General features: G+C 30.2%; 1 protein-coding gene across 1 annotated transcript; it reads right to left on the bottom strand.

Annotated features, from left to right (window-relative positions):
- Positions 1-11,057: 11,057 nt before the first annotated feature.
- On the bottom strand, positions 11,058-13,149 carry LOC131602881 (uncharacterized). Its single transcript, XM_058875103.1, has 2 exons — positions 11,551-13,149; positions 11,058-11,441 (listed from the first exon to the last, which is right to left on the bottom strand). The coding sequence occupies exon 1, from the start codon at positions 12,979-12,981 to the stop codon at positions 11,572-11,574; it is 1,410 nt and encodes a 469-aa protein (XP_058731086.1). The 5' UTR covers positions 12,982-13,149; the 3' UTR covers positions 11,058-11,441; positions 11,551-11,571.
- Between the last annotated feature and the right edge of the window lie 7,057 nt (positions 13,150-20,206).

Below are 20,206 nucleotides of genomic sequence, written 5' to 3'. Positions count from 1 at the left end.
GTCATAGAATCAGCAATCTTCTCAAACACATTCACATCCACACACTGATGGATAAAGAACAACGTCTTTCGGTCTCTCTTCTTCGTCTCTCTCTGCGCTTCTCTTTGTTCTTCCGTTGCATCCGCTGCAACCGGAACATATCCTCCAGTGACAAGATCTAGAACATCTTGAGCACCAAATAATACACGCATTTGAATCATCCATCTATTCCAGTTTTTACCATCAAGAACTGGAAGTTTGGTATTCAAATTACTTCCACTCATCTTTAAACTTGTGCAGACAAAAACAGAGTTCACTCACACTCACACAGTGTTTCCCAACCCACAAACAACCAAGAAAAATGTGATTCAACACAACTTTGTTTCCCAGAAACAAAATCAATCACACAGTCACACAAACTCACGTTCACTCGTGTTTCCCTGTGTTTGGAACCGGAGCTCTAGATACCAATTGTTGGTGCACAATGAATAAAGATGATGACAAAGAGAATAATAGAATAACGGCGCAAAAGAGATGAGAGAATAAATGTTGTATTCTACTATTAATGATAGTTATCACAAGGCTATTTATAGGAAAAGAAAATCTTGCCACATAAGCCCTAAAACAGTAAACTTAGTGAACAAGTCTAAGGTACAAACAGTACAGTACTACAAAATACTGAAGTACCCTTACTACTAAACAGCTAAGCTAATGAGACCCAGATAACATCTTTTGGTCAATACTATCTTCTGAGTAACCATCAGAAGATCAGCCCACATCAGAACTTATGATGCTCATCTTCTGAATATTGAATTACTCTTCAATAATTTATTGTAATATTGATGAATTTTTTTACTCTTCGTCATTAGGTATAATTTGCTCTACTTAATCGAGGCTATACTTTTATAAATTTATTGATTATTTTTCTAATGCGCGTACAAAATTAAAAAATAATAAAAAATGACATTTTAATAAATTAACTTTAAATTAGAAATAAAAAAGCGTTTTAGAATAAATTAGATATAAATAATTGAAAAATATGTATACTTTAAAAATATGATAAGTGTATCTTAATTTTTATTTAATAAAAATCAAAAATAATTTTAAAGGTTTATAATTTTTTTTATAAACATTTAAAGGTGTATAATTGAATTAACTAGTTCTCAAAAAAAATTAATTTATATACAGGAACAAGTTTAATATTGATTCAAATATTTTTTATAATAAAAATAATATTTATTTCCTAAAAAAATATTGTAATTTAAATTATTTTTATATACAAATATTATTATAGACACGGGCTTATTATCCCTTTTAAAAATAATTAACTTTTTTAATAAAACAATTTTGTCTTTCTGTCGTTTCATTTTATTATATTTTAAAAATAAATGTGTGTAATATACCAATATCCCATCCATACAATATTTTACTAGTTATTTTAATATTTGCAATATGCTTAATTTTTTTTTCAAATTAAAAATAATTTAAAAATGACATTTTAATAAATTAACTTTAAATTAGAAATAAAAAACCGTTTTAGAATAAATTAGATATAAATGATTGAAAAATATGTATACTTTAAAAATATGATAAGTGTATCTTAATTTTTATTCAATAAAAATCAAAAATAATTTTAAAGGATTATAATTTTTTTTATAAACGTTTAAAGGTGTATAATTGAATTGACTAGATCTAAAAAAAAATTAATTTATATACAGGAAGAAGTTTAATATTGATTTAAATATTTTATAAATAATATTAAAATAAAAATAATATTTATTTACTAAAAAAATATATTGTAATTTAAATTATTTTTATATACAATTATAATTATAGACACGGGCTTATTATCCCTTTTAAAAATAATTAACTCTTTTAATAAAACAATTTTATCTTTCTCTCGTTTTATTTTATTATATTTTAAAAATAAATGTGTGTAATATACCAATATCCCATGCATACAATATTTTACTAGTTATTTTAATATTTGCAATATGCTTAATTTTTTTTTCTTATAATACTTTTCTTATAATACTGATCACAAACTAAGTCGACCATATATTTAGCCATTTTTCTGATTTTTGAGTGTTTATAGAGGTTTCAGCACTAGTTTTTTATAGGGTTGTTTATGGTACAGTTCATATAAAAAATTGAACTGAATCGAACAAAAAATTATAATAAAAATTCACTCGAACTGAATTGAACCGTTTTAATTTACAAAGAATCGAATTGAATCAAAATTATTGGTTTGATATACTGTTTAAAATTTTTGAATAGTACCGAACCGTTAGAAAATAATTTTTCCCAAACCGAATTGTATATCAAAGAACATAACAGTTTAGCTATTTTTCAATTTAAAAAAACAATATTTTAAATTTTGATTCAGTTCGCGTTCAGTTTCAATTTGGTTTGGTTCTAGAACTGTTTGTGTTTAATGGTTTGATTCACTAATCAAATATAATGATTCAGTTATTTTAACTTCAGTTCGGTTCGGTTCGACGATTCAATTCTATTATAAAAATCTCAGTTAAAAATATTTAAGGGTTAAATATGTTTTTGATTCTTATAAATATTTTAAAATTTATTTTTAGTTCTTATAAAAAAATGACATATTTTAGTTTTTATAAAATATTTATGTATATAGTTTTATTTCAGTTATTTTTTTAAATTTTTTTTAAAAATTGATTATCTTTTCAATTTTAAAAATATTTATGTACCAAATTTTAGAATTTTTTAAAATAATAATAATTAAATATGTTAATTTTTTAAAGTTTAAAAAAATTAGTGATAAAAAATTTTAAATTTCAAGAGACTATACCAATTTAATATAAAATTGTTGGGGGTATTACCTTAGGCATGGGGGTGTCTGATAGAAAACTAGTCATTAAGAATCTTTAGAGTTGTCGATAGGGGTGTGCAAAATATCCGGTTGTGATGTCCAAATCCATAACCAAATCTAAACCACTTTTAAATATCCGGATATAATTGAATGATTATTAATCGCTTTAGTTATTAATGATTTGATTATCCATTCATATAATCCGGATATAATTAAATGGTTATTAACCGGTTAAATTATTTTGGATTCGGTTATAATCCGGTTATTATCCAAATCCAAATATTTTAATTCTCTAAAAAGAAATTTTGAAAAAAATAATTTTCAAAACTGGATTTTTTTTAAAAACGGATTATAAACAGTTTTGATTAAAATGTGGTTATGGTTATAAATTCAAACCATTTAAATGATTTTAAAATGGTTATGGTTTGGTTTTTGAAAATAATCAAACATGCACATCCTTAGTTGTCGAATCATGGGCCACATGATAAATTTTTGAAAAATTCTCAATCCATCTCTCAATAATCTTAGAAAATTTCTAAATATTTAAATTTATTCTATTTTGAAAGCATTCATTCATCTTTTATTTTCTAATGTTTTTTTAGACGGATCCTAATAGTATAAATTGTGAGTTTGCAAGTAATTATCGTAGACATATGTACTGTCTGAATCATCATTCTATGGGGATGGTAAAATAAATCCTGGACATATTTTTGTTTTTGTCCGCGTTTTTTTATAGAACGGGTTAAGGTTTAGGGCTGTATAGTATTTATGTATCATTTTTTATGAAACAGAGTAAACATATATGTTCAGCGGTGAAAAAAATTGATATTGAGTGAATTGCTTTTGTAAAATTGATTCGGAATAAAAGTGAGTTAAATGTAAAGTGATTTATGTTTGGAGAAATTTTTGGAAAAATGAGTTGAACAATAAATTCCATGTAAAAATCACATTTAAAAGTTATGTTTGATCAAAAGCTATAAATCCTAATTTCTAGTAGAATCAGTTCTCGAAAGCATAATCAATTTTGCTCAAAATCAAATAAACACGTCAAAATCAATTCTAAACATTTAGAATCAATTCTTAATACCTCAAAAGTAAAATCAAACTAAAATTTTAAATCCATTCCCTCAATAAAATTTATTCCACCACTGCCTTAAACGGAATTGATATGCCATTTGGCACCCTATTAATAAGTCATTTTCATAATCAAAATATTTTAGGTGAATCATTTTAGAATATTTTAACTTAGTTGTTCTCTAGTTATACTGAGCACCGGATAGGGATGACCAACAGACCCAAACTCGCGGGGTCCACCTGCACCCGAATCCGAGTCAAAGGGTGAAAATCCGAGTTGACTGGGTTCGAGTAGTGTGAAACCCGCATCCGAAACTCGAAATCACACCCGCTTTTAAATATATATATATATATATATATATATATATATATATATATATATATATAATATTGTGAAAAGTTGTAAGAAAAATGTATTTTGTGTATTTTGTTACGGGTTCGGATTTGGGTGAAAAAACCCAAAATCCAACTGGTGTGGGCGTGGGTGTTGTTTTTCCACCCGAACAGTATTTAGGTGTGGGTTCGGGTGCAGGTTTGGGTAGTGTGAAACCTGCACCCGACCCGTTGTCATTCCTAGCACCGGATTGCACAATATGAATTTTATTCTATATTATATTTTTAAAAATATTTTAAATAAATTAACTGAGAACTTATCCGTGGTTTCTTTTATTCGTATCTAGTCTGAGTTGAAGATGTCACAATAGAATCCATTAGTGTCCACACCACACAGATCACGCCATGATTGAAAGATTACTCATGTCTTGTTGTCTAGAAGAACTAGACAACATTTTGTATCAATAAACTCCAACCATTTAATTGATTCGATTAAATTTTTAGAGTTGGTAACGTTGATCCAGATTCATACATATCTTCAAATTCAATTATTAATCACTTTTCAGATTTTCTAAGCTTTTGTCACTTTGTACAAATAGCTCCCCGAGTGAGAGTGAGAGAACTCTTGTCACTTACCCTACAACCTGAAGTATCTGAGAACAGCCACGTTCCATTGCTGAGCTCAAATTTTTCAGAAAACATAACAAAAGTAGTGGAGCCATGGGTCCTTAAATGATTATACAATTTTTCGTTGAAATGAAAGAAGCTTGGTCCTTATGCCCGTTGCTTCAATTGATTAAACTTGTAAGTCAAGCCCGTAGGCCCATCATATTGGATTGCCTAATACTTTGGCCTTAGGTTTTAAAAATCGACCGCGGTTGCGTCGCAGTCGTGTAAAGACTTTTCCGATTTCGGTCAATACAGGTGTCACGATACTGATTGTAGTCGTCACAGTGTGAATTAACTACAATTTAATTTTTAACATAAAAACAGTAAAGAATAGTATCGGTGTCGGCATCAATTGATACCGTTTTGTATTAGCCGTTTTTGTAGTTGCAAACCGTTTTTAAAAACTCTTGAGGATCTTTCATCTGTGTCTAAGTCTCATGACATTTATGCACAGCCCCTTAACAAGGGATCGTGTCTTACATTATCTTCCCGGAATTTACTACTGCTATTATTACAACTGAATATATTCCGGTTATTTGGGTTGAACTCAAACTTATGTTTTACAAGGTGGTTGAATGAGAAAAAATAAATAGACAAAAAGATAAAAAGTGATAAATCATTTTTATGGACACACATTTTACAGTATATCAGTTTAAAAATCTCCTTTTCTCGTATCATACAAATTTTAAAATACAGTTGCAAATGTGAAATGATTTAGTTATATAGTAAATTTTATTAGATTTTTTTTTTACAATATTTTTATTAACAAAGAAAGACTCGTCTCTAAATTAGATTGGATCAAAACTATTTTTTTCTTCAATCCAAACTCTATTAGTATCAACTTGGATATACTAGGCCAGCGTGTAGGCCACTCTATTCTTGGTCCTATTGGCAAACACAATCTCAAACTATGAAAATAATTTATCTTCCTTTTAGTGTTACAAATATTGAAGTAACCTCGATTTGAAAAACAATGATGTTTAATTTAGTTTTGATGATAACACATTGTAACATAATGTTTGTGTAGAAATCAATTAAATAGATTCTTAGTAATCTATCCTCTAGACACAATAAGAAAGTTTTTTTTTTCTAATTAATGGTTGTGTTGCTTCAAGATGAATCTACAAGATATCATTTTGCATATTGCTCATTAAGCATTTTGTTATTGCATCTGGCCGAATTTGGGTGCGCATCATGAAGAATTCTTTGTTACATGTTGGTATACACTTTCAATGTTATCCTATGGACAAGAGTTATTAAAGCTATCGTCATGTTGTCTAGTCTATTTCACGCTAAAAGTCAACATTTTGATTCTTTGTTAGAAGATCATGTCGCCGTTCTTTACTTAGTTATATCATGTCGTGATCATTAGTGAATACTCTATATAAGTTTATTCTTTGAAAAATAACTTTGATGATTTTCCTCATAACAGTCAGAGAAAACTAATCAATAATACACAAGATCATTTAAGGTAGTACGGGACAATTCATGATGTGCTTACAAGATCGTACAATTAGTATATTGTAATAGTGCAATAATTACAAGAGCTTCTTTGTACATGGAAATTCATTTTAAAAGTTATGCAATATTTAGTATTCCATCTTATAAGGACTCTTACAAGGAAAATTACAAGACAACAATAAAATTACTAGTTAAACCTATAAAGACTAAATCTAGAACAAGAGCGCAATTGCAGCTATCATTAGAGTCTTCACCGTCACAAGATAAGGCATTGTGTACACATGTTCAGATAGAAAAGAAAAGAAATGTAACATAAACATAAGCAGAGTAAGATATAACTAAAAGAACCTTATATATTACTTAAATTGAAGTTAAGGTGTAGCAAAAACAAGAATAATTATTAAGAGAAAATTTATTTTTAAAATTATACAGTGATAAAATGATATGATGATGATAATTTAGCAAATGTTTGTCCTATTTATAGCATAAGAATCATAAGTTCTATAAATCTATGACATATGCATAAAACAAAATTAAAAACGAAGGTTTTTGGAGCTTAAGGGTAACACAAACATATTGCTCTAACACTGGTTGATTGTGCTACCTATTACTTTTGTTGTTTCTTTCTAGAATTTTGGGATTCTTCATATTTTCTTGTACAAGAAGCACAGTCGTGTTTCCCTATTGTGTTGCTGGTTGGTTTTCCTCAGCACAAGCAATTTATCCACATACTTTCTTTTGTCATTACTTTCCTTTAAAAACGCCTTGAAATCTCTTCTTGTTCCTAAAAATTACAATTAAACAAAAGGTAATAAAAATATTAAAAAATCAAACTAAAGTCATGAACTTGTCTTATAAATTTAGGGTTCTAAAGCACTAAATTTTCATGTACCCAATCAAACAAAAATTATTATTCTCACGAAATGATTGCATTTCATCCTCCATGGCATCCATCTACTCCTTTTTATTCTCATCCTTCAAAACATCTTAAAAGCTTTCGGGTTCTCCACCATCGATAAGAAAAACATACTCGATTGAGGGGTATAGAATAGAAGGCATTTTATCACGTGTAGGCCGCCTCAACTCATAAGAAGCAACTGGTTGTTGAACACTTTCAACCTCTTGATCAACCTCATTTTCAACAAAGTCTTCCGTAGCACCTACATCAACAATATCATAAGGATTTAAAACATTATCAACATTCAAATTCATACCTTGATTTTCAATTGGAACATCTTTGAAAGTGATAGGGGTAGGAGCAATAGTAGCTGAGTCCGTATCAACCATTTATTCTTCTTCAAAAGTCGGATCTTTATTCTCAACTTTGTTGATGTCCTCAATGGTATAATCCTCCATGAATACGACATCACGACTACGAATAAGTTTTTGTTGAACTGGATCAAAGAATCAATACCTAAACTCATCAAGTTCATACCCAACAAACACACATGTCTTCGACTTCTCTTCCAATTTCGATCTTTCATCCTTCAGAATATGCACATAAGTCCACCCAAATACCTGAAGATGGACGTAGGAAACATATTTACCACTCCAAACATGATTTGGAATATCAAACTTCAACGAAACACAGGGAGTGAGGTTTAAAAGATGTACAACCGTGCTCAATGCTTCTCCCCAAAAGTATTTTGGCAACTTTAATTGGCAAAGTAAATATCTCACCCTTTTCGCCAGAGTAAATTTCATTTTTTCGGCTAACCCGTTCAATTGTGTGTCTTTGGAGGAGACTTTTGATGACGTATACTTTGATCTTGACAACACTTGTCGAAAGGTCCAACATACTCTTCCCTGTTATCAGTTTGGATACACTTGAGCTTTTTCCCCGTTTCTCTTTCAACCGAAGCTTGAAATGACTTGAAGGTATCTAACATTTGATCTTTCGTCTTCAAGGTATACGCCTGTGTTTTTCGAGAACAATCATCAATAAAAGTCAGAAAGTAATATGCACCACCAAGTGATTGTGTCTTCATCGGACCACACACATCGGAATATGCTAAATCTAACACTCCTGATTTCCTCTTTGGTTCGGATGACATAAAGGAAACTCGCATTTTCTTATTCGCCAAACAATATGAACACTTTCTCAACTTTACATCAGAGACACCATACAACACATTCATCTTTGCCAACATGGTCCAACCTTTTTCCCTCATATGACTCAAATGCATGTGCCATAATTCGGATGAGCTATCAATTAAACAAGTGTTGATGTAGCACTTCGAAACCCCAAGTTGGACGATATAAAGTTCGAATTCCTTTTTTCCTTTAGCAACCACCATTGAGCCTTTCTTTAAAGTTCATTCATTGCCGGAAAAGGAATTATCATATCCTTCATTATTCAACTTTCCAATTCATAAAAGATTGAGTCGAACTTCTATTATGTGTTTTACGCCTTTGAGAACTAGAGTAGTTCTATTGCTAGTTTTGACACAAATATCTCCTATTCTAATAACATTAGCTTTCCCATTATTTCTCATACGAACAACCCCATAGTCACCAGTCTCGTAAGTTGAAAAAAGATCACCCTTCGATGTGGCATGAGTAGAAGCACCACTATGAACCATCCAATCCATCTCATCACGAGATAGATTGACATTCTCTACACAACTATCACAAACAACAAATAAATCATCAGCAATAACAACATCTTCATTATTTGTTACCTTCCTTTTTGTTGTTGTTGTAGCTCTTCTTCTTGTTTTCCCTTTTCAACTTCCGGCAATATGTTTTTATGTGTCCTTTTTCCCCACAATGATGACACTTAATATTAGAGAATCTATTAGATCCTCCTTGTGATTTACCATGTGATGTCTCACGATTACTTGAACCTCTACTTTGATGTCTATCCCTCGATTCGATAACCAACACCTCAGAATGTGAAGAAGAACCATGTGACTTACACCTCGATTCCTCATTCAACACACTACTTTTAGCCAAGTCCATCAAGATGATACCATTCAAAGCGGAGTTAGACAGAGATGTCCTAAAAATCTTTCAAGAATTAGGCAAAATGCCAAGAAGCCACAAACCTTGAATATCATTATCAAAATTACGATTTTGTGCTGAAATGGGCTGCGGAATTTCACTTTTCTCTCTACTTTTTCTTGTTGACTCTCACATGTAAACCTTATTCCTCTTTGTTAGATAATAACAAAGGTTTACCTACACATAGGCCACTAACCCACATCCATGTGAGCCTCTCTAAATAAGAGGGATAGTCCAACATAATATAAGAAATAATTTTTAAATTTTTAAGTGGCATCTAAAATTTTCTATACATGAACAAAAGATTTCATAAATTCTTATCATTTAAGAATTTCACCCAAATTTTATCAAAAATATAGTCTACATAGAGGAATTTGAATTCCTAAAAAAAAATGAATTAGCTTGAAACATTACCTTTTTTTTATAAAGACATTATTTTGTGTAAATTTGATGAGACAATTATTTAAGATAATATAATTTAAAAAATTTCTTATGTAAGTTTTATTGTTTGGATGATAAAGTTAGATAATTTTTAAATTTAAGAGATTTTATTATCGTCAAAGATGAATAATGGAATTTCAAAGACCACCTAAAAAATATGTAATTTTTATCTAATGCATTCAAAGACAGTATTAGAGACCAATAATTTTTTTTCTTCTAATTTCCGTATTTAATCTTGCCAAGTAATATAAAGAAATCAATTTTATTATATGTGAATGTTCCGTTTAAAATTAAAATAACCTTGAGAGTAACACATTATAGACCAATAGTTTTCTTAACCCAACTAACAAGTGTCAATTGAGCTACCCCACCCACCCCAAATAAAAAATATTTTTATTAAGGAGTACATTCTCCCGTGTTAAGCTTTCACTACTAAACCAATTCCATAAAAAAAAAAATTTAAAATTCATATTTCTATTTAAGACCTTAAAATATTAAACATATAAATTATATATCTTATAATCTCAAGTGTTTCATGGACACTACTAGTATGGACAGCCCACATGGTATGCTTTTATTTTATTTCTCACTTCCTTGTTGCTTTCTCCACCAAACTCTCATTTTCTATCTTCCCCTCATGCTCTTGCTTTTGGCTCTTGTGAGGAGCAAGGAGCATTTTTACCCGACCAAATTTCCCTTTATATCATATATTTTGTGAAATATGGGGTTGGGGTAGCTCTAACTCTCCAGTGAAATTTGTTGCACATATTTCGTTATTTTATTCCTTATGCAATATATTTCATCTTATCCTATTTATAAAATGAAAAAAAAATATTGTACCACCAATATAAATTAGTTTCATTAGAATTCTCATAAAATAAAAAATAAAAAATAAAAATACTTCTCTAAATTCATTAGTGTATTTAACAAAAAATAATAATAATTGTATTTACGTCTACATGTGAATTTCAATATAGAAACTTAATGTCATATCATCATACTAAATTAAAATGCTTTGATTGACCAAATTCTTTTTCCTGTGATGAATTTATGAGACACGATGACCCTTCTCTCAAGCTGTGCACATGTAATGGAAGAGACTAGAGAGATCGCATTAACACTTACAAGTACTGCGATTAGGTGCAAACAAGAACCATGAATAAATGCCAAACTATATATACACTCATTGAAGGGACCACCACCATGACCACCACATTCCTATATTTAACAACACATTAGAGCTTAAAAATATAGTTCATAAACTAACCAACAACATCTTATTAAATTGCATATAAACTCAATCATATTCATACATACATACAAACACATAATTAAATAACCAAAAGTGATTCTTCTATATAGGTACTACTCTCCTCATTCTGTCTCTTACACCACTCATACATGTGTATGCATGTGAATAGTGAACATTAAAAACTCCAATATTACATCTCTTTCGCATTACAATAAGGTAGCTACAAAAAAAATACTATAACCAATGTCATAGTAATTAAGACAAGCCACGTGATTACTCAGAATGCATCGAGATTTTCTTCATCCCTTTCCTTCCCTCATCTCAAAGTAAAAAGTACCATTATGCCATTCATGTCTTCGCATTTACCTTCTTCTCACTTACCTTCTGTATCTGATAATCATAACCATTAACACATAAACCTCAATATTAACAATAAGCAAGTACTAATAATAATTAATTAACTTCACACTAATTAACGTGTATAAAGAAAATATTAAACCTTTATTTTCTTCTGTGATCATCACCTAGCAGCAAGTAAAGATGGCATAGCAGATAAATTTGGAGTAGCATTAATCTTATCATTAGCATCTCTAATGATATCTCTTTTACTATGATGACTCTCTTTAGAAGAACTTTTGCTACCAAAAGCTCTCATTGGACTAGCAAAAGCCCAACTCCAACTCTTTCCACCGCGGTTATTATTCTGAGAAATCGACACAGAACCTTGTTTTCCACCACCATTCACAGTACTATTCACAGTATCATCAGCAGAATTTGAAGAAACCCAATAAGATGAATTAGATGAGTTGGAAGATGAAGATGAAGTCATCATGAATCCACTGAATATACCTCCACAACGTCGAAGTACTCTCTCTTTCATGCAATGGTGGTGATGGTGGTTTTCATTAGGGTTCACAGAAGTGATACCAGTTGAACCAGAAACCACCTTTGATTTACCTTCACGTTGTGATTCAACTCTTCTCAGAGTACAGTCTCCAAACCCAGTTGAGATTCTTTCAAAGAAATCACCAGAGAAGCTTCTGCTTCCACAGCCAACAGATCTAGATCTTGAAACTTTCCGCTCAATGGAAGAACCTGTGTTGCTGTTGTTTCTGTTAGGACTGTTTTCTTCTTCTTCAACAATGACAATGTCGTTCTTTCTTCCTAAAGAAGAACCTGAACAACACTTTTCCTTGAGTTTTGCTGCAGTGGTAGTAGTAGTAGCATTGTTGTTTCCATCTTTAAAACTCTTTGAACTCAGATTCTTTGAAGATTTTGAAGAAAGATATAGAAATGACCAAAACCCATTTCTTTTTCTAGGACTAAAATATTCATCATCTGCATCAACCAAAGAGTTACTACTACCTCTTCTCGGTGTTGCAGTTGATTTGCTACGTTTCAGAATAATATTATTAGAAGTAGCAGCACAGCCAGAACCAGAACCAGAAACAGTGTTTTTCTTCTTCTTTTTCTTGGCTAGAAGAAAAGGGATACGAGTTTTTTTATAGTATTCATGGTGAAACTGTTTACTAGTACTCTCATTTTTTGTTGGACAAACAGTGAGAGATAGAGAAGAAGACGAAGCTACAGCTACAGCAGTTGCTGCTGTTGTAGAAATGGTGTTAATAACGGAGGAGGAAGAAGAAGCACAATGACGAGTAGTGGAAGTGGAAGAAGAAGAAGGAGCAACATTGGATCTGAAAGAAGGAGAAGAAGAGGAAGACGAAGAGGCATGAATAGGAAGAGGAAAAGACGAAGAAACAAGTTTACCAAGCTTCTCTTGAAGACAGAAAGCACAGATCCCACCAGGGTTGTTTCTGTAAGGATGATCAATGCATTGCATTCCATCAATGGAGTCATCTTCAGCAACGATGTTAACTTTTCCATTACCAACTCCTAACTTGAGAGATTCCATGTGGATGTGAATCATGCAGTGTGGTTTAGTTTGTTTGGGTTTTGAGTGGGTTTGGTTTGGTATGGTGTGTGTGTGTAATGTATAATGGGATTTGGTTATTGAGAGTGAAAAGGTAGTGAGAGAGACAAAGAGGCGCAGATTTGATGGGTTTAGAAGCAAACAAGTTGGGGAGGGAACATATGGTCAGATGGTGTAATTGAGGAAAGATTGAAAGGATGGAAAGCGAAAATATAAAAAACTAATGCGTAATAGTACAAATAAAAATATAGAGATAAATATATTTTATGCTTATAATTATGTTTTGATGCTCAGATAGCATAGCATTAAATATAATTTTTTTTGTTAAATAAATAACTTTCTTGGTATGAGAACTTAAAAGTTAATTATAATTTTAATTGATTAATAAATAATTTGTTTAAATTTAATAAGAGTTTCAATCTTGAATAATTACAAATTAATTTTCATATTTTAAAGAGAAAAGGGGATAACACTTCTTTAAAATTGGTTGTGTTAAATATTTATCATTCAATTGCATAATATTATTCAATGTTTAATCACTTTTTAATATTATTTTTTTAAAATATATTAAAATTTTTAATTAATTTTTATTAAATTATCTATATCAAATCATTAATGAGTATAAAAAATTTAACTTTAAAATGATTATACAAATTGCCAATTAAAAAAATAAAAAATTATTGAAGAAATATAAATTAAAAGAAATAGATATCTATTTTTAGTAATAAAAGTGAGGGGAATAAATCTTTTTGAATTTTAAAAATGAACTAATTATATGTATCAGATAACTTATATACATAAAAAATTATAGTTAAATATTAATTTTATCATTTAAAAGAAAAGAAATAGTGTTATAAAAGATATTTGGTAAATTTATTGACTCACAAAATGGGAGATTGATATTTAGATTAACAAATGTTTTTGTGTACAATTTAACATGTATGTGTAAATTTAATTGAGTTTTTTTCATTAATATAATTAAAAAACTTAGAGGTTTTACTCTGAAATTTCAAGTAAAATGATTAAACATGTAAAATTTTGGTCAAATAATCAACATATTTTTGTATCATTTGTCATTGTTATTTTTATTTCTATTTACTAGAGCGTGATCTTTATTGAGTACAAAAGCTCATAAATAATAATGTTGCATTTTCTAGATCAATAGATATAATTTTTAAGATGATTAATTTTATCATTTAAAAAAATAGTGATCCAATTGTCTGTATGTCTTTTATATAATTTTTTAAAATGATTAATTTTTTAAGAGAAAAATTCTATCTATTACAAAAAATTAGTTAGTGTATTTTCAACAAATTATATGATATTATTTAATTTTAATATTTTTAATTATTTATAAAATATTACAATTATTTATTATTTTTAAAATATTTTGTGCTAGAGATTATCGTATCTAACTTTTTGTGATTGGTAAATAAGATTTCACCTAATTTTTATTATATAAAAGGAATCTCGATGTCATCTAAAAAAATACTAATTCGTCATCAATATATTTTCATATGCAATGTTTCCATCCTACGTAATTAATTGTACACAAGAACATATGTTTGATCTAAATTTACACAAGAACATCGGTTGCAATATATATAATTTAAATAATTATTAAAAATAAAATTATTTATATGCAATTGTGAATAAATGTTAAGTTATGTAATTAGTACAAGCAGCATTAAAAAAGATGGAGAAAGTGATAGAGATGTGTAGGGTAGTGGAACAGGGAAGTGGGTGTGGGAGACTTTCCAGGAGCACGTGGAGGCCTGACTTAGTAATGTATTAAAAACCATCGAAAGAGACAAGCGAACCAAAACCCTCATCAATTACATTACATTTACATTTTACAGTACTGCATTTTTTTATACATATTCAATTCAAGCACTCACTGAGTGCAACGGAGGGTGTGTCCTAGGTCCATCACCAGAATCTTAATCTAATCTATCAAATTCAAAGCCACTGAGTCCTGATTTTGCAGAGACCTATTTTTCTTCGTTATGAAGAACAAAACCTTCTCTCTGTCCACCAGATTCCTTCTCAGGGGGGAGAGACCTGCGAATTTCCATTTGTAATTCCAATACCTTAATTTTTAATAAATGCACCTACCGTCTTGACTTGGTTCTTGTGTTTGATTTACTGTTTTTATTGTTTAACTTGTTTCTTAAGCCTTTTCTCTCTATAGGTTAGAATGTATGAGAAGAAAAATATCATCGTATGAACTAAAAATCTAGTTCAATCTTGATAAGTTTAATAAAATGATAGTAAAACTCAGATTTGTTTTTAAAAGGCTATCAATTTAGAGATTTTTAAAAGAGGGTTCACAAATTTATCATGATATATCACGAGTTGGGTTTTGGTGAGCGTATGACTTTGTAATTGTATCTATCTCTCATTAGAAATTACTCTCTCTCATTCTTTTACTTTTCTTTTCTTTTTTTCACTTTTTATTTCATCAAAAATAATTAAAGTCCTCAAATATATCAAGCCAATCATTTTCCATATATCACATTTTAAGTGAACACTACGTGCTATGAGTCCAACTTTAACTTTTAAAATGTATATTTATTTAATGTTGATTTTTAAAATAAATTATGTTTACAACAAAATATTAATCATGAAATCATAAAATTATTTATTAGTATAGATTATAAAAAAAACATAATAATGAAAATAAAATATATGTTTTTTCAAACGGTAATTTTTTAAAGGGTTAATAGTAATTCACTCTCCTGTAATGTTAGCGAATTTTGCTTTTCCCCCTCCCTACCTTTTGGCAACGGTTTTTTCAAAAAAAAACGTTGCCAAAACCTGCCTGGGGGTAAACCGAAACACGCTCATATTACAGGGGGGTAAACTACTATTAACCCTTTTTTAAAACGTAATATAATATAATTGAAGAAAATATGTGATCGTATTCAAGGCCTGCAAGGAACTGAGTCTTCTATGAACTGGGGGTGTACCTGCAAGGTACTCCGATGCCAAAGTGAGAAGAATGAGCAATCAGAGTGCAAGTACGATGTAAGAGAGAATGAATGAAGTTACCTAACCCTCTAATGAAAGAGGGTATTTATAGCCCCTAGCGTTGGGCCAAGATTTCCCAATTGGGTCAGATCCAATTGGAGGCCCACGTGCTAGGAAACTACCAGAACCCCTAATGCTAGGGTCGCGTCAGCAGGTGGTTCTCACGTTCTGGATGAGCACGCGTAGGGTTCGGAGGTAGTTACCAGAAACCCTAGCAGTTAGTTTGACCACGTGCTCTCACGTGGAATTGACCCCATAGTGGCTGCTGAAGCATTTATTGGGCCTTGAATAATTGGGCTTGTTTGACCATGCTATGGAATTGGGCCTGCTCGGCCCCATTGTGCGTAGTGGGCCTGCTTGGCCCAGACCTGAACAAAATGTGTCCCCGTCACACATATGTGCCTAACATTGCTGACTATGGTACTAAGGAATTTTGAACTCCAGGCCTTTTGATTATAGCTTTAATATCTCTCCATTAAGGGTGGCAAAACGGGTTGTGCGTCTCGTTCCGTGTCCACCCCGCCTTAAGCCCTTCAAAAAGAGAGCGAAACGGGCAAGTCCGTCAAGTAAAATGAGCATAAAATTCATGTCCGCCCCGTCAAGATGGCGGGTTTGTCGGCGGCGGCCTTGCCCGCCCACCTATTTTGCATTTATTTTTCTTTCATTTTTTTAATAGATTAATAATCTTTTTAAAGTTTGAAAGTTTTTTAAAATTTTTTGCTTCACCATAAAAAAATTATAATTGAGAGTCTGATTATTTGCTTTCGAATTGAAGAAGAATCTTAGGGACAAGATCAAAAAGAAAAATTCTTGGTTATTTCAAACAACAAAAAGAAATTCAGTATAATTTTGAAGCCATTTGGAAAATAATTAAAGAATCAAAATTGCAATGTTGTAAATTGAATTAAGAATGAGAACCCTTCAATGGCCCCAATTACTCCAACTAATAGGCAACAACCTTGTGATACCCTTAATGCACATGTTAACTTGACAGATAAGTAATTTATTGCTATGATCACTAAAATCAACATGATTGGCGAATCTGATAGTTGATGGGTAGGGGTGGGAATAGGTCAGGCCGGCCTACAGGGGCCTACGGTCTAGCCTACATAGGCCTAGGTCAGGCCAGACCTATTTAATAAAGAGGTCAGGCTTAGGGTTTTTTAAAAGCTTATTTTATTAAGTAGGCCAGGCCTAGACTATTAAAAAAGTCTATGAAGCCTTATAGGTCGGCCTATATTTTCATATATATTAGACATATGTTAAATAAGTTTGTTCATGTATGCATATATATTAGAAGAAAAGAAAGCTAGATAGGCTACCCTATATATATATATATATATATATATATATATATATATATATATATATATATATATATATATATATATATATATATATATATATATATATATATATATATATATATGAAAAATGCTAAATAGATTCACTTACATTTGTATATATAGGCCGACCTACAAGACTTCTTAAGTTATATAGATTAATTGAAAACTTTAATGAGATAGAGGCTTTTTAAATAGGTTTTCAGGCCAGGTCAGGCCAAAAAACTGAGCCTACGATAGGGCTTAGGCCTTTTAAGTTTATCGTAGGCTAGGCTCAGGCCTTCTAAAGCCTAGCCTAGCCTATTTCCATCCCTATTGGTGGATAGACATTGGCCCCATTCGTTATGTTTGTTATGATCATTAATGCTTAAAACATACACCGATAAGAAAGCGTTGTTGGGTGTTGCCCACACCAATATTGTTGGTGATATTGGAGAAATGGGGTTGAAGTTTACCTCTGAAAAGACTTTAATCTTGAAGGATGTCATGCATACAACTAAGATTATAAAGAATCTTATTTCTGGTTTTCTTTTGAAAAAGGCAGGATTTAGTCAGTCTATTGGGATAAATTTGTGCACAATCACTAAGAATGATTTTTTGTTGTTGTGAAATTTCTATGTTTAAGATATTTAGTAATGAATTAAGTAGTTTTATAGTGATTGGAAAGTTGTGTATGATTATAGTTTATTTAATTAATTTTACAAACAACATTAAATTATTCATCATACAACTGCACTATATTCTCCTTAACCCTCTGTTTGTTTTGAGAGAAGTAAGGAAGAGAGAAAGAGAGAAGAGATGACATGTTTCTCTTGTTTGGAATATAGTGAAGTAGACAAGAGAGACTTAAAAATTGTGAGTCTCACACCTTTTTATCTTCTCCTCAAATTAGCTAAGAAAGATGAGAGAGGAGTCGATAACTATTATTGTTTCATTTCCACCCTTATTTTTGTTCTTACAATATTATTTCTCTTATTTTCTATTATATTTTTAAAAAAATTATTTTGTTGGTTAATTTAGGAACTAATTTAATTATAATATAATAATAATGTTAATTAATTTAAAATTAATGTAATTCCATTAAATTACTAGAATTGAATTTAGTTATTTAATAAATGAATTTTTTATTAAATTTTTTTAACTAAGGGTATTTTTGGTATTTTTAAAAATAATCAACACCTCTTTCTTCTCTATTTTATATACATTTTTCTTATACTAATCAATATATCAAATCAACTCTATTACAGGGGGGTAAATTTAACCCTCTTTCACCTATTTCTCTCTTTTCAATTTCTTCTCATTGCCAATCAAACCCTAAATGAATGTTAAACAGAAAGAATGAATTGAACTCTTGTTGAACTAGTTGTTGCTATTATGTTGAATTCTGGTGTTGCTTCTCAATAGTGGGGGAGATTTTATTGACAGTTTGATATGTCCTGAGTATAGTTCCCAAGTCTATAAATAAGATATATCCTTATGAGATATTGAAGAAAATACAACCAAACTTGTCTTACTTTAGAACTTGGGGTTGTTTTGCTTAAGTCAAAATTCCATATATGAAACGAGTTAAGCTTGCTTGTAGAGCCTATGAATGTGTATTCATGGGTATGCAGCAAACAACAAGGCATATAGGTGTTGTGAAATAAATGCTAAAGAGATCTTAGATTCAAATAATGTTGATTTTGATGAAGAAAATTTTCTTTCAAATCAAGAAATAGTGAGGGTACTAAATCAAATTACATTCTTTTGATAAGAAGCACCGAATACAACAACGAAGTAGAAACATAATTTCATCAAAGTAAAAGAGTAAGAGTTACTAAATACTATGGGCCTTATTATTCAGTCTATACAATACAAGAAGATCTATAAAATTTTCAAGAAGCCTTATCATCTCTGGATGTAGATTTGTAACAAGAAGCTATTAACGATTAAAAAGATTCTCTAGAATCTAACAAGACCTGACACTTAGTAGACTTGCCTTTTGTTCGCAAATCAATTGGTTGTAAATGGGTTTTGAAAAAAGAAACTAAAACTTGATGGAACAATTGATAAGTACAAATCTTGCATTGTTGGTGAAGGTTTTAGGTAAAGAGAAAATATAGATTTATTTTTCTCTAATCACTAGAATTACATCCATTACAATACTTATTCCAATTGATGTTATTTATAACTTAATAGTACACCAAATGGATGTTAAAAAAATTTTTAATAGTGACTTAGAAGAAAATATCTATATGGACCAAATAGAAGGGTTTGTAATTCACGGGAAAGAAACACAAGGTCTGTAAGTTAGATAAGCCTCTGTATAGCCTAAAACACGCTCCAAAGTAATGAAATGAAAAGTTTGATAACTTAATGATATCAAATGGGTAAAAAGTGAATAAAGGTGATAGATGCGTTTAATACAAATATGAAAATGGCATTTGCACTATCATATGCCTTTATAGATAAGAAAGGCAAGTAAAACACGTGACTCTAAATATTCTATTATAAGTAGAACAAAGAAAAAACATCATAAATACCACAAACACATATACACTAACATCTATAATAAAATTGGGAGTAAGTCTTCTTGATGAAAAAAATTATCTTGACATTATGAATTGTCTCAATATCTATAATCACAGTCTAAAAAGATCACACCGAACAACTTCAATTTTTTTATCTATGCATCCTATTAACGATCTAAACACTTGAGAGAAAAAGATATAAAACATTCTCAAATGAGTTCCAGGCTTCTAAAAATTATAGAAGATACTATTATATCTGCTTAACCTATATATGTCAATGAGTACGAAAAAATGCAATAGTTAAAAATTAAAATTAAAATAAAAAGTTGATATAAAATT

Source organism: Vicia villosa, linkage group LG1 (assembly GCF_029867415.1).
Source record: "Vicia villosa cultivar HV-30 ecotype Madison, WI linkage group LG1, Vvil1.0, whole genome shotgun sequence".
Classification (NCBI taxonomy): domain Eukaryota; kingdom Viridiplantae; phylum Streptophyta; class Magnoliopsida; order Fabales; family Fabaceae; genus Vicia; species Vicia villosa.
The sequence above is the reverse complement of the archived record's forward strand: the minus strand, read 5'-3'. Positions and strand labels throughout refer to the sequence as shown.